A 16,744-nucleotide genomic window follows, 5' to 3' on the forward strand; every position below is an offset into this window, starting at 1 on the left:
TAATAATAATAATAATAATAATAATAATAAAACATAATTTATAATTTAACTAAACTTTATTATAAGTATAATATTTCAATACCTCTTTAAAATTTTATTCAATATGTCTCCAACTTCAGTGAACAACTATTATGTGAAACTTTATATGTATTTGTACCAAAATGCATAAAAACAAAAAATACAATTCATATCAGTTAGATAAACTCAAACTAAAAAAATGAATGGATTTCAACAGGTTCCGAATTAAAAAATTAATCTAACTTCAATTAAAGCTAAAAATAGAGTTCATATAAAGCTGAAAATTTAAATTTTAGTTAAAGTTAACAATCGAAACGATAACACCTAGCAACATATACTAAAAAAGAATGCAAATATACAAAATCTTTATTTTAGTCATTTTGAAAAAAAAAAGACAAATAAAAAAGAAAACGTGGATAAGGTAGCGAGAGTTATGGAACCTGGGTAACGACAGAAATTGAATTTCATCTCTGAAAGATGAAACTATTGTTTAATACAAATAAAACAACAACACAATTGAGAACAAAAATAACTACAACATATCAAAAAAATCGAATAATTACCTTGAGAAACGTAAGAATTTCTTGTAATTTTTGACACTTTTGTGTTTTCCGATTTTAGTTGTCCATGCATCTTCTACTTCTATCGGATTTCTTCAATTGGAGATATCAATTTGAAAAAAAAGACATATAAAAAAGAAAACATGGATAAGGTAGCGAGAGATATAGAATATGGGTAATGGCAGAAATGGATCTGAAAGATGAAACTATAACAACTATTGTTTAATAAAAATAAAACAACAACCCAATTGAGAACAAAATAACTACAATATATCAAAAAAATCGAATAATTAATTTTAGAAATATAATACTATCGATCATGACCAATGAATATAATGGTGGAATGCTATTTATAATGCTTTATATAGAAATTTATTTGTGACTTTTAAATTTCCTTTGCTTTGTGTTTTTTCATCTTCCCGTAACTCTTACTTTCTTTTATTATTTTAATTAATGTGCTAGTAATTGTTTAATATATTATAAATATAAATCTGTTATTTTTAATTAATTAAATCTTTTTAATCTTGATTTTTTACTACGTTGACAACTCATAAAAAAGGTCTCTCAAACACTTCTCCTTATTTATCTCTGCTTCCGCTATTATATATAGTATAGATAGATGGTATCTTAAATAAAACAATCACTTTAAACTAATTAAAGATAAATATTAAAACAGAATAATATAATAAATAAAAAATTTAGTCAAAGTTATTTTTTAAGGTAAAATAAAATAAAAATAAATAAGTACAAAAATCAAGAGTTAAATTAGTCTAAAGATTAAAAAAAAATATTAAATAGATAAATGTAAAGAAAACAAAAATTAAAAAATAAATTTTGATCAAAATATTTTTAAAAGAAAAAAGTAGAAATATATAAACAATGATGAAAAGTAAAATTAAATATATAGAATAAAACAAAAAGTAAAGAGTAAAATATAAACTCAAGTAAAATTTTAAGAGGACATAAAGATGAAAAGTAGCAAAGAATGAAAAAGATAATATAAAACTTTAACGTTAGATAATGAGATTTAGAAAATGTTTGGAAGAAACTCAAAACTAAAAAAAAAATATAGAAAATAATTATATTAATGATAAAAAAAAATGGTCTAATACTTCCACAACTCCTTTAACTTGTCTAAATTGGTTATTGTACCTCCTCAATTCATCGAATATCTTATTTACTCCCTTAACTTCATAAAAGTTGCATTTTTCTCACCATCACCCAAGTTAATTGACTCAATTTCGGTTAGAAAAATCCTTGGGCACACACCCTTAGAATTTCCGTTAGCTACCATCGAAAGGTTGTAATTCTAAATAGAAGAAGTAACTCAATCAAATTGACTCTTTGTCCCATCTATCTCAAAAGAAAGGAAAGAAAGAAAAAGAAAAAGAAAAAAAAAATATATGGCTCAAATTAGAATCGAATAAATTGTAGAGGAAATGATAGAAGATATTCTTTAGTTACTTCCCGAAATGAAAAATAAAACAACCTTGAGCTTTTATCTCACACATAGCGGAAATTGATTTCTGATAAGTGCCAATTTTTACAAAAAATTCTAGCTAGTTGAGTCTAGGTTGGGGGATCCTTTAATTAAATCATATGTATGGATTTAGGGAGTTCAGATTTATGTTCTACCAGTGATTGACGGTAATTGCCCTAATAAGAAAGACAAATGTGTACAAGATTCATCTAACCTATTCGCATGCATTCAGGTGACGGCTTGATTATGCATATACACTAGGTCATGCAAAGCATTAGGTTCTTTGGCAACTAAGGCTAAAGTCGTAGTCCAGCCACGAAGCCGCGCTCTTAGTGGTCTCTAGCGAGGTCAGGTTTACACAGATTCAGCATAGATAATTCCATGGTCAGGTTCTTATCTATCTATAATCCTATCTTTGTCAGATTTATAGGCATTAGGCACAATATATACATAAAGCAGGCTAGTTGATCGTCATCGAGTCTCATTCTAGCAATAATCCTATTCCTGACAATTTAAAGGCATTAAGCATGCATAAACTGATCAATCAAAGACCCTAAATCCCTAATCATACATAATCATACAATCAATCTCATCCTCATCCCAAATTGGATGAGGATTAGTTCATAGACAAACCAATCATAACAATAAGAAAATAGGAATAATGGAAAAATCTTCAATTAAATATAAAGGCAAAAGATAAAAGAGAGAGATAGAAATCTAAAACCCGCTTTCCGATTACAAAATAGAAGATAACGAGCTTCTCCCATTAATTGTTCTTCAACAAAAGAAAATAAAAACTGAAATAAACCTAATCTAGAAAGCTGAAAAATTAAACTAAAAGCTAAAACTAATCAATTGTCTACATTGTGAAAGAGGCAGAATGAATAAGAAGAAGAATGAATTTCCCAAAAAGTAAGATTAGCTCCCTATTTATAGAGTTAGGGAGAAACCCTAATGCAACCGGATGCAAAATAGGCAATTGGTGCTGTCCAAGGTGGGCAATGGGCTTAAATTCGCGGATTTCAGCAAAGGGGAAGGCGCTGGTGGGCCTTCCCCTGCCTCGTCTCATCGAGACAAAGAGTGTCTCGATGAGACGAGGACCTGTCTCGATGAGACAGGTCCCATTTGGGAAATTATGCTCCCCTCTCAACTTGTCCATTTAACCCCACAACTCATAGAATGTCCTATTTACCCCCTTAACTCCATAAAAATGGTATTTCTCACCCCTTACAATCCGTTATCGATATCTAAATTAATACCTTTTTTTAAACGTTAAACCTATATTTATACTATTTTGCACATGGAACCTAAATTTTGATACTTCTCCAAAAACCATAGACCTATTTTGATACATTATCCCTACATATAATGTCTTTAACTTGTTTAAAGAAATAAAAAGTTGATATTAAAAAAATATATTTTCAAACTTATTTGATTACGTCATATTAATTTTGCACTGTAAAGGGGTAAAAAATACCACTTTTATGGAGTTAAAAAATATGATCATAAGGGGCGAAAAATACCACTTTTATGGAGTTAAAATGGTAAATAGAACATTCAATAAGTTGTGAATGGATAAAATGACCAAGTTGGATAATTTAAAGGGGTGAGAAATACCATTTTTTTTAAGTTAAAAAGGTAAATAGGACCTTCGATGAGTTGAAGAAATAAAATGACCAATTTAGACAAATTAAAGGGACTCGAAAAGCATTAGGCCAAAAAAAATCAACAAAAAGAAAGAAACTCCAAAACAAACTCTCTAAGGCTTTGATTGGATGAGAGGTTTTGAAGGATAATTAAAGTAAAGGTAGGAAAGGATTAGTGGAAACCCTTGTTTGGAAGATTAAAAAATACGAGGGTAAGGGTTTTGAAGGGTTAATGAAGGGTTTTGAAGGGTTCAAAATCAATAAGTTTTTAATAGATTTTCAACCCATCAAATCGGTGGATTTTGAAGGGTTTTGATGAACCCTTCCTTTTCTCCCAAATAAGGGTAAGGGTAATACCCTCTCCCCCTCCTTCCCCTTCTCTACCCTTCCCTACCCTCCCTTTAATTACCCTTCAAAACCTTTCATCCAATCAAAGCCTAAAACTCCATTTTCTACGTAGTACTAAAGAGTCTCTCCTAATTTTACTTTTTAATAATAATTTATTATTAATGGATCTTTCTCTTCTCACTATTGATATAAATAACAATAAATAAAAGTTTTAGTACAAAAATATTATTGAAAGTGACATTTGAGTATCTTAAATATCTAAGAGCTAAATTATTTATATAATTTTGAATTAAAACTTAAACTAAAAATATCTTAGAGACTACAAAGGAACTCAAATAGTGTCCATCATTTATCGTTAAATTTAGATCTATTAGATATAGATTTTCTAATGATTTACGATAACTGATCAAATTCATGACTTCCGCTGCAAATAGACAAGTAATTAAGTATGATCAAACAAGAGAAGGATTCTTTCTAAGTAAAGACAAGTCTAGAATAAAGATTAAAATAAATAAATAAATAAATAATATACAGAAGCTATACCAAACCTTTCCGTATACTGGCACCCGTGAGAATCCTAAATAAAAGCCATGATGATGATACAATGATAGTGGGTTATCACACTCTTCGCACTCTCTCATACTCATACTACTATACATTATGAAGTTAGTTTATGTATTTGGATTTGGTCCTATTTTCAGATCCCCTACGTGAGGGGAACAAACTCAAACTGAAACTGAAGCTTTTCTTGTTTCACTTATGTAACTAACAAATTACCATAACGTATTCTCTCCCACACACCTCATGCTTACATTCCCCCCTCATTTACTCTAGGATCTGTGTTTCTGCCTATAAATCTTATGTGACTTTCAAAGGAAATTATCTTATTAACAACCACTAATTACAGACCATGCCCATGCCCACGCCCTACCCCTACCACTGCACAGAATTTACTCTTCTAAGTGCACGTGGTGGTCTTCGTTTATCGGTCACTGGTATGAGGTTCTTCATTAGCTGCATTACACAAAAGACCCACAATCATATACCATCCAACAAAAAGTTAAATGTAGTTGGTAAAATCTCTCATTTCAGCCACTGTGTTGAACTTTGGTACATGTTTTAATGTTTCCCAAAATTAACCATCGCCAAACAAATCCTCTAGCAATATGTCCTTTAACAACAGACTCAAGTACAAAGGCTCAAATATGCCAGAATTAAAGCAACCCGTACCAAGTACAAAGGTCTAATGTGTCAAAGTTGAATTATATGAACCAAAATGTCAAATCATGTCAAAGTACATAGAATAATTTTAACTTTTTTTGAGGGAGAACAAATCATAAAAGGGAGTTAATTTAAATGCATGTCATTATCTCAAGTACCATCCCTTCAAAGAGAATTGAGATACCACATTCAATCATGCACAATTATTAAAGTTGGGATGGATCCCCCACACATGCACATGAAAAGTAACTTTTGGTCCCCAAGCCTAAAAAAAAAAGCCAAAGTTCCATGAAAATGCTTTCCAACTAACTTAGGGAGAGCAACTGATGTAATTAAAAAAATTCTCAAAGTTGGTCATGTTCATAAGAAAACACAAATGACCTGGGGATCACAGGGCTGCCTAGATGTTCTTACACATTAAATGGCATTTTATGATTAGTTACACTACAAAATTTTCATCGGTTCCTTGACGCAAGTACCTAAGTGGTCATGGTAAAAACACAAGCAGCTGGGCTGTGTTCCCATTCTTGGCGTTTTATCAATTAACAGGGAACACATCCAGTTTTCCTTCAATTTTTTTCATAAGAACACTACATTTCTTTTAACATATATAATATTGTGGACAAGATACTCATCGCATCTGTATCACCTGTATCCATACAATCCATTACCACTTTGGCAAATTTACTTTGCAACATTTTATACTTTTTGTAATAAAATGAACCCCTTGTGCTATTCTATGATTTTATGGCTGGCTGAACCTGGTATATGGCCTCCTGTATTGTTGGAATCAATTGTTTGCAGTGAACATTGTGCCAAATTGTTGTAGTTACAGAACACTGGATCCTGATTGTTCCTTTTATTTTTATCACCAAATTTTAAGGGGACTAAAAGAAGTCAAGGTTTAGCAGCTTGTGTATTTCATTGCTTTGATTTAATAATTGTGGGTAATGGTGAATGACAGTAGAAATTATAATGGATAGTATTTTGATTTTGGGTTGAATTGTTGATTTTTGCTTAGTTCAGGGACCCATTGCTGATTTTGGCAGTACAGGGTTCTAATTGACTTTAGGATGCAAAAAAAAAAAAAAATCAGCACCAAGGGTAGATAAATAACCCACTGAATAACTCCATAAAAGTTTGTTTATATAAATTTGTTTGAAAAAATTGATTTATCTTTTAACATTAAAAAAAAAGTGTATATATATCACAGTCATGATAACCGAGTCAGAAATCTCTAATCAGGTAGAACCTGATAGAATTTTCCAGTAACCCATTTTTTATAACTAACTATTTCACAACATCCTCCTCTCTGCCTAGGCAACCCCAACTTCAATACTCAACAAATTATACAAAAGATGAAAAAGAAAATCCAAAACCATAAAAAAAATAAAAAGCAACTAAAAGAGTGTCAAAAAAAAAACATATGCAGCATTGAAGAAATTAGATGCAAGTAAAAGCATTATGTTTTGTTTTTGCAAGGATAGTAGAAGATTTGGAATCCAATAAAGAGCGGCCCGGTGCACGACGCGTCCCCGCTAAGCGAGGGTCCGGGGAAGGGTCCCACCACAAGGGTGTATTGCGGGCAAGCCTTCCCCTGCCAATTGTTTTGGACAAGAGGCCGCTCCTAAGACTCGAACCCGTGACCTCTCGGTCACACTTTCAATGATTTTCTTCATTAATGTTTTTTCTTTTTTTGCATATTTTTCTTAGACATAGTTTGAAGTACATTTGCTCAAATCCTTTTCTGTTCACAACTTCCAAATACTTAACAAGAAACTGCATCCCCCAGCTGTGCTTGAAGCACCATATATCTAATTGATTGAGTTTGTGTTGAGACACAAGTTAAATGTCCTTTTTGGCCTTTAATAATTGAATCACTTTCTGATGGTTAGATTGCTTCTAATCACTAATCAAGGTTCGAAAAGAATATGCATATATGATTTAGAGGTTTATTTGGAGTTGAGCCAAAATTTCAATAGTAAAACAAATACCATTACATGAATGCAAGAAACATACCTCCTTTACTCTCTGCTTCTTCTTTTCTCCCTGCAATAACAACTTTTCAATCTTAGCCAAGTTCTAGATAAATGAATATTTAAATATTACTGAAATTATTCCTTGAAATAAAAAATGCATTTGTCAGCACTAGAGAACTCTTGAAGAAGTGAATACCAAATACTAACATGGGATTCCTACCTCTGACTAGAAAAAATTACCCATTAAGTCTCTATAAACACCTGTGAAACTAGTAATCCAAGATTATTTTCCAACAAGTATCATGATCCATGCACATAGTTTTTCACTTGTGATTTCCCTCCATTGCTACAGTATTTTGGATACTATTTGGTAGTTGAAAAAAAAACAAGTTCTCTGTTTTCTTCTTTACTTATCAGCCCTAGGTCATAAAGAACAAGTTCTCTGGGCACTATTGATGATAACTGCTTTCAACTCAGTTTTATGAAGTGGAAGTGGTATGAAATCCATAAACTCACATTAAAGAATTTAGGCTTAATACATCAGTTGCCCCTTGAACTTGTCCAAAAAGCTTGATTGGCCCCTGAACTTACATGGTATCTCATTAGCCCCCTAAAAAGTTTAAAGTGTCATGATTAAGTCCTTTTAGATCTATAAAAACGCCAAAACATAAAGTTAATTTGATTTAAAGACTTAGATTCACGAATTGGGCCTTTATTTTTTAAGTTTTGAAGATTTTTACAGATTTAGACAAATTGAAATGTATATCACTTTAAACAAGTTCAGGGGGCCAAATAGATCACTGTGAGCAAGTTAAGGGGCCAATAGGTCACTTTAAACAAATCCAGGCAGCCAATAGGTTATTTTAAGCAAGTTGAGGGAGCTAACGAGATACTTTGTAAGTTTAGAGGGTCAATCAAGCTTTTGGGACAAGTTCATGGGACTCTTGATGTATTAAGCCAAGAAAAAAAGAAGTTTCAGACGGCATGAGGGCGGCCCGGTGCACTACGCGTCCCCGCTGAGCGAGGGTCCGGGGAGGGGTCCCACCACAAGGGTGTACTGGGGGCAAGCCTTTCCTTGCCAATTTATTTGGCAAGAGGCCGCTCCTAAGACTCGAACCCGTGACCTCTGGTCACACGACAACAACGTTTTACCGTTGCGCCAAGGCTCGCCCTCTAGTTTCAGACGGCATGTTAACAAAAAAAAAGTTTAGGTTTCACAATATTGGATGACATGCAATACTTTACCCATGTTGTAATAGCACATTTAAGTATGATTTTTTTCCATGCTATGCTTGTCATTTTTTTAAAAACAGATGAACAAAAAAAGTTCGCCAAATCTTACGCAAAACACAAAATCCCAATCCCCTAACCATCCTCAAGCCCCCTACTGTCTGTAACTTATCCCAACTATCCAAATATATCATCTCCCTCCACCCTATTTATCTCTCCCTTAGCTCAATGAAATCATGTTTAAATTCTCAAGAAAGCTGGATTAACGATCAAGATGACATATAGGTCTTATTTGACACTTCATCAGGTAGTTTTTATTCCTTCAAAGGTAAATGAAAGTCTTAGAAAGTATATTTCTCCATCCTGAAGTGGTATAGTGGTTGAAAAAATGCTTTAGGATATATTTCTGAGACTGGTCTAGGATAACATTAATAATTCTAGCTGTTCTTGCAAATTCAACTATTTAGAGGACTAGGACTAGGACTAGGATTGGATTAAACAGCCAATGTTCTCAAGATATAAAATCATTTTGACACTAAAAAGCTTTTTTTATTACTGATCAATTTTTTAGTCAATATACAATTGAACTTTGAGACAAAATTATAATTTATAAACCTGCATATGACACATATGTTTGAGTTGGGCCTCAGGTATGGAGCCCAAACATACTATCTTATCAAAAATGCTACACCAGCTAAAAAAACTGCCTAAAGTTATCTTTTTAAACACAGAACAGCATGGAGAACTGGTGTTTAGATTGAAACTTTAAGTATAAAAGAACTTATTTATTAATCATAGAGGGAAACATGCAAGGAGAAACAGAAATTGGACACCTGGAATCTGCAAATTAGGTGTCAAAATCCACCATAAACCTAGCCAGATAGCCACCTCAGTGTAAATACAATAATACATAATAAGGTCCCTAACTTTTGCTACCGTCATCAGATTAATCCCTACTGTTAAAAATTCTGATAGTCAAACCAAATTATAGTCAAAATACATAAAATAAAAATTTAATACCAAAACTACCCTTTTAACCCAATATAACATACACGTTTTCCCTTAAACAGAATTGCCGCCGAATTTAACTGGTGAAATCATTTACTAATTTCGTAAGTTTGGGTATACTGAGGAAATGAGAAGAGAAGTGGCTTTTGCAATTGGTGTTCCATTAATATGTGCCTCGTACATTAATATGGAAATATGGAAGAAGTCGATATTGAAGGCGTAGCACTTTTCTTACTAACAAATTTCTAAGCAAACTTATGATTCAACTAAGGGTAACAATGACTGATTGCAAGGAGCAATCTACAATTATATTGCATTGGATTCTTTATCCCTATCCCTCTCTTTTTCTTATAATTTTTGGACAAGACTTATTTTTGAACCAAAATTGTTCTTCCGGCCTACGCAGGAAGGGGGAGCAGCGGCGGTGGTGAGAGTCAGAATCCGGGCGACCTGAAGAGCAATTCAGGCAACAAAAAAGACAAGAAACATGAACCCGCTGCTCCCCCTTCCTGCGTTGGCCGGAAGCAGTACAAACAAAAGGGTCCTGGGGCCGTCGCCCGCCTCCCCACTGTCAGTCCCCCAACTTTCCGACTCCTGAAACTTGAGCGCGTCAAGGACTATCTTCCTATGGAGGAGGAATTATTTGCTAATCAAGAAATGCTTAAGCCGCTAGAGGAGAAGAACTAGGAAGATAGATCCAAGGTTGATGATTTCAGTCTTAATCTGACTATCTGAGAGGCTTGCCAATGAGCATCGTAAACAGTTGAAAAGTAGTTTTGGTATTAAGGGTATGTTAAATTGGATTAAAAGGGTAGTTTTGGTATTAAATTTTTATCATATGTATTTTGATTATTATTTTATTTGACTAACAGAACTTTTAACGCTAGGGACTAAACAGTTGAAGGTAGCAAAAGTTAGGGACCTTATAAGGTATTATTGTAAATACGGGGACTAAACCATGTGTTAGGTAAAAATATAGGGACTAATAAATTACTTACCCCTATGTTTATAATGACTAAAGGTGAAAAAAGTTAAAAGATCAATTGTTTTGTTGTGACAAATTAAACTTAACGTCTCTATTATGTTATAAACCAGAAATTTAACTGAGTGTGGATAGAATTAACCCTCAAGTTTCTTAGCTCTCATATCCAAATTTAACTGCTACAACATAAACCCACTATTTACACTACCATTGACTAGTGCGAGCAACAAACAAAATTTAAAGGTTGCTTCTTTGCATGAAGATTATAAAAATATAAAGACGGAATCGACTTAGATAAAAGAGGGTTGCTTCTTTGCATGAAGACTGTAAAAATACAAAGACGAATTGACTTAGATAAAAGAGAGGACCAATCCCATGGATGAAATATGGATTAGTTACTTAACGACTTCTATAAAGCAACTCTCTCTTCTAGGTAACAAGTGAAGTATCATGCATACCCAAAATTGCCTAATCAGACTCTCAATATGTTGGTAGCAAGGTTAGCCAAGATCTCAATTTTTCTCCTAGGTAAACAGATAATATCTTGAACCGCAGGACGAAGTCTATGACATCACCAATAAAACCAAGTTAGAAGTACCATAGAAAATTGTAAGAATCTATAACATTGTGAGATTGCTTCACCTCATTGATCATGCACCACTTGGTATCACATAGGAGATGATGATAGAAACAAATTAGCTAAGATATGATATGATCATATGACGTACATCTATATATAATATAAAACAGTAACGATGGAGCTGAGGTGTCACTTCCTCCTTTTTTACTGATAAAAAATATAATAAAAAATATAATATATTAACTTTAGTTATATTATATTTATTTATAAAAAGATTATTTTATTCGTACTATATCTAAGAGTTCTACAGAATTTAAATTAATCCCTAAAATCTCTCTAATTCTATGCATATCTATATCTAAAAGTTCTACGGAATCTAAATTAATCACTGAAATCTCTCTAATTCTCTGCATATCTATATATAATATAAAACAGTAACGATGGAGCTGAGGTGTCACTTCATTATTTTTTACTGATAAAAAATATAATATAATATATAATATATTAATTTTAATTATATTATTACATTTATCTATAAAAAGATTATTTAAATTAAATGTGAAAATAAAATAATAATATTTAATTTATATAGCACCTTTATATCATTTATTGTAATTATTAAATTATATTTTTGTTAATATTTATATATTAAGATGAATCCGTGCATCGCACGGGTCAAAAACTAGTTAGCCATATATAGTGATAGTGTGGTGTTGAGTTTGATGTGAGAAAAACTAGGGCAGTACAGTAATACTTAAAATACATTAAAGTATAAGTGGTATGATCTAAAATATTTAGATCATGATAAGAACAAGTGTAAACTTTAAAATGTCAATGGTCACTATATGAAACAGTTTATTTATTTATTGTGGATACAAAGTCAAGCTATGGGCACATGCAGCACATCCATTAACATGGTCTAAATCTGTTCTAGGGACAGAAGTACCAAAGAACTATTGAGAAAACTCACATATAGAGTGGGACATGCAGCCCAAGCAGCAGCTAGTATGGAGAAATACTTGAAACTTTTTGTTCATAGAATCATCGTATTTCAGCAATTATCCCAAAAATAAAATTGGAATAAGAACAAAAATAGCCAATTTTTGCAAGCCATAAATTCATCACCACAAACGGCATCCAACAACATAAATCCCAAAATTAAGAAAAAGAAGAAAAGAAAATACCTCTTCCATTGCCAACTTTGCATTCTCTTCCTCAAGTTGTGTCACCAAAGATTCAAGCTCAATTGTGTATGCCTGAGTATCAAGAGTCAAATAATTGTAGTCATAAGAATATACATATAACTTTGCAATCTCAAATCAGCATTTTTCTGAGTCTCGTATGCTTGCAACATACGGAAAATCTAAGTACATTTGAGTTAAGTGTATCAATAGGATAAAGCTAAAATAACCTTCCAAAGAAGCATACTTTTAGCTGTGACAAACTGCTATTTAGGCACTTTGGAGTTTGGACATTTTAAGACAAATTATTCTACAGCAGTACCAAAAAAAAACAAAACATTCTTTTTAAGTAATTTATTTAATTTCCAATTAGCTTACCAACAAAAAAAGTTCAGGTATTCTAGTCATCTTCAAGGTACAAGAAATGACAGAAGTCTTGAGGAAACATTAGAAGAATGAAACAAAAACAATTATATATTGTGTGAACTTTCATTCCCACCAAAAACCATATCAGAATCAACTTAGACTTATAACAGGAAGTAGCATATTAACTCCACCAAGATGAGAGTGTAATCTTTGGCTTTCCTCCATGAAAAATGGAAATTATTTTTAAACAGATGGACCTCTCCAAGAGACTTAGCAACTAGGTCATGAAATCAATTACATTTAGGATTAAGTCACCATTCTCCTTCATTTAAGACTAATATGCAGTCAAAAAGAACTTTGCACATTAGTCCACTGAGAACTTTTTCTTGCCTACATAAAAGAAAACAAAGGTTCAAAGTTGAATCACTGCTATAGTTGTTCGTGAGGGGAAATTTTTTATATAGAATATAAAGAAATGTGGCATAAAAGATAAAGGAAGTTCATGGAACGAGAGGTGAAGTACTCTTTTTTCCTAAATCTATACTTTCTATGCAAAAAATTCTCTCTTTTCTTAATCTTTTATGGCTTAATTAGGATTATTTGCATTAATACTAAACATCTCTCCTACCATAAATAAGGGCAAATGTGAGAAAACATTGATAAAAGTGCATTGGTAGTACAAAACGACATAAAAATGAACAAATTGAAAAGCCTAAAACGGCATATAATAAAGAAACGGAGGGAGTAATAAACAACGTAATAAATGTAAGATTGCTTAGGTTGTTATGACAGCTAGTAAGGCTGCTATGTTTGCTTAATTGTAGGAGTAACATAGGGAGAACCTTGTACATATATGTCTATTCGTCTTATGTTAATGATATTCATGCAGTCTTTCAGATTACATGGTATCCCATGTATTTCTTTCTATTTACATAGTATTTTACATGGTATCAAAGCCTTCCCTAGTGAGCAAGCAGTTGGTTTCTGTTTTGGATTCTGGGTTGAATTTACCAGAAGTTTATCCCTGTCTGTAGAAGTTGCCCTTGTGAGCAGAAACTTTCTGGGTTTGAGATTTTAGGGTTGTTTCTTTTGGCTTCAGTGTCTGTCCTTGTCAGCAAACCTTTTGGACCTAGGGTTCCAAGTTTCCGTTCATCTCACTGCTTATCCCAGATGGACACCAGTGCTCCAATTGGCATCTGCTCAAAATTCGGTGACCCTCTGACCAGCGCGTGTATCACACACACCACCACAATTTCTACTGCCTCTGCCAGGCACCTGCACGTGATGCCGCCGTTACGCCACCGTCAGTCACTCTGTCATCGTTGTGTCATTTTCGACCTCTATCTAGTCAGTTTCTGATTTCTGCAATTTGTTCCGTGTGTGGAATTTAGTGGTTGTTGTGGGTGCTCTGCTAGAAAAGTTGCCTTGTTTTTCGACCACAAATTTGTTTTTCTCTGGCTGCTATATTACTTTGACCTCTGAATCAGTTGGTTGTGATTTAGTTTGGGAAGTGTGGTAGAATTTTGGTTTTTTTCTTAACCGAAAGAACTCTTGTAATTTTTGTGTTCGTTGTGGTATTTTTCCGGTTGGTTTTCCGGTGAATCCATTGTGTTGACGTTGGTGGCAGCTTCTTGCGCATTGCTTCATCTGGGTTCTGTTTCTCCATTTCCAGTGAGGCTTGTTGTTTCGTCGTCGTCTCTCCATCCCTTATTTGTCTGGGTTGCGTTTCTCAGATTACATTCTATATCCTAAAGAACCTTGAATTTGTCTGAGTAATATTGTTCTTTAGACTATGGATGCTATGCTTTGAGTTTATGTTGGCGCTACTCACTATTGGCGAAACAGTCAACCATTACTGGAGAGGAACTTCCATGAAGACGTGCAAGTTGTTGCCTATATTTATAGCAAGCTGGGCATGATTAATATTTGTGCTCCAGCTTGAGGGGTGCGTAATAAATGTAAGCATGCTTAGACTGTTAAGTCCGCTATAACAGCTAGATGGCTGCTGTGTTTGCTTAATTGTAGGAGTAACTTGGGGATAACCTCGTATATATGCGTATTCATCTTAAGTTAATGATATTCATGTAGTAGTCTTTCAGATTACATGGTATACCATGTATTTCTTTCTATTTACATGGTATTTTACAAACAATAAATGGATTGCTCCCTCCATGGTCGGGAAAAGTAAATTTTATCTATGTTTTTCTCAATATAAAAATACCATACATTTGTTTATTATTTAAAATACAATTTGAATAATAGTAATTGATATTGCTAGATAACAATATACCTCAAACATAGATATATTAGACTTTAGAGGACTAAAAAATCAATTATAAAAAAAAAATGAATAATAATTTGGAACAATTGAAGAAGGGAAGTAAAACTATATTTGTGGGAAAAGAATACTACTTTTTACTTAAAACCTGATGTTTTTTTAGTTAAATCCTCATGTGAATGTAAATTTAATTTATATATCTAATGTGGCTCAGTAGGACAACACTGTTCATGTAAAGGGTGAAGTCCACCTAAAAAAGAGGTGCTTACTCTGATTCCACTATTCTTTGTTTTAGTTTGTGTCTATCATTATAATCAGTTATTCCGAAGAACGGTTACCTTGTTAGAAGTAATCATAGATTTTCCAAATAAACAAACAGGAACAACACAGTGAAAGGTTGAATAGAAAACAATAAATATAGTATTAAATAAAAGATTGGGGAGGGAGAGAAATTGTTAGAATATGTAGTGGTAAATTTTTAATGAATTAATAGGGGTTTGGGCAGAATAAGCGAAAGTAACCTGTTTACGTTCCCTGGACCTGGCAGCAGATTCGCGGTTTTTGATCATCCTCCTCTGCTTTTGCTGGGTGGCTTTATCCATTGGAGGTTCCTCGACAGCCCTTCTCTTTTGCCTCCCTTTCCCAGCTTCGGGCATGACATTCCCATTTGCAACCCCTTGAAAATGGGCGTTGTCATAATTAGTGTTAGTGTTTTCAGTGTTAATTTTATTATCCACAGCAGCATAAGGAAGTACGGAAGGGGCGAGGTGAAGCGGAAGTCTAACATCCTCCTCCCTAACAGCACCAGCCTTAGTGAGAAAATCCTCCAACGTCATCCCTTCAATTCCCTCCCGCCTCTGGTCGAGGGAGGCACCGGCAACGATCTCCTTCCAGACGTCATCAGCAGACTTAGCAGAGGTTTCCTTGGGAAAAGAGAAGCTCCCCTGGCGTGAAATGGAGGCGGAAGCAGGGAAGTCGGGGTGGGGATCAGTGGGAGTAGGGTAGGAGTAAATGTTCTTCAAGAAATCATCCATGGTGATGGAAGAGAATTGGTCTTGGGAAAGGAAATGATTTTGATTTAGAAGATCGGCGGAACATAGAGAAGATTGACGTGGCAGATCGGGATTGGAGGTTGACGTGGTCGGCATCAGCTTTGAAGACGCCATAGCCGAAGAGAGAAGAGAGAAATTGGTAACAAACAAAGCGGAATTGTAGGTCGGGGTTGGGGAAGAAGAAAGTATTAAATGAGGATAAGATTGAGAAGAAATGAATTTATATTAGTATACAAATAGAAACCCAAACCCATGGTTCTTTTTTTTTTTTTTTTTCCCAGAAACGGCGCTTTTACTTTGGTTCCTTGCTTAGTTGATTCAACTGCCCACATAACTTCAGTCCTGGTATCTACAATTTTACAACCACTTTGATTATTCCTAATCCTTTCTCACTATTACATGATTTAAGACTTTGTAGGCCTTAGTTTGATAAGCCACTTAATGACTTAAATTAAAATATTAAGCACTTATTTATTTTAAGTGCGTTTGATAACAATTATTTTTCCACCACTTAAATTAATAAATTAAGTTAAAAAACACTTATTTTGGTATTTGACTTAACATTTTAAGTTAAACATTATCAACTAATATTTTTATAATAATTATATCACTCAATATTTTCAGCACTTAAAATATTCAGCACTTAAAATTCAGTACTTATTTTTTCAGCACTTAATTTTCAGTTTTATCAAACAGCACCTTACTCCTCATAATTTATTTATCAATCAAATTCAATTTATCATCCTAATAATCTAAAATTAATCTAATGATGAAAACACCCAAAATAAAACTTACTTTGTTTAGGCATACAAACA

At 33.3% G+C, this 16,744-nt stretch overlaps 1 protein-coding gene across 1 annotated transcript; it reads right to left on the reverse strand.

Moving 5' to 3' along the window:
• Positions 1–4,531: 4,531 nt before the first annotated feature.
• LOC136223114 (ABSCISIC ACID-INSENSITIVE 5-like protein 5) lies at positions 4,532–16,191 on the reverse strand. The gene is made up of 4 exons (XM_066010935.1): positions 15,399–16,191; positions 12,237–12,308; positions 7,293–7,322; positions 4,532–5,066 (listed from the first exon to the last, which is right to left on the reverse strand). The coding sequence occupies exons 1-4, from the start codon at positions 16,041–16,043 to the stop codon at positions 4,986–4,988; spliced, it is 828 nt and encodes a 275-aa protein (XP_065867007.1). The 5' UTR covers positions 16,044–16,191; the 3' UTR covers positions 4,532–4,985.
• Positions 16,192–16,744: the final 553 nt, after the last annotated feature.

This window comes from Euphorbia lathyris, chromosome 3 (assembly GCF_963576675.1).
Source record: "Euphorbia lathyris chromosome 3, ddEupLath1.1, whole genome shotgun sequence".
Lineage (NCBI taxonomy): Eukaryota > Viridiplantae > Streptophyta > Magnoliopsida > Malpighiales > Euphorbiaceae > Euphorbia > Euphorbia lathyris.

Bases quoted from the DNA above. Each gene is read 5' to 3' on its own strand.
- LOC136223114 (XM_066010935.1), bottom strand. From the start codon at position 16,043: ATGGCGTCTTCAAAGCTGATGCCGACCACGTCAACCTCCAATCCCGAT. The intron at 12,309-15,398 runs GTTACTTTCGCT...CTTGATACTCAG, and splicing joins GGTCCAGGGAACGTAAACAG to GCATACACAATTGAGCTTGA. The intron at 7,323-12,236 runs GTATTTTCTTTT...TTGTTATTGCAG, and splicing joins CAAAGTTGGCAATGGAAGAG to GGAGAAAAGAAGAAGCAGAG.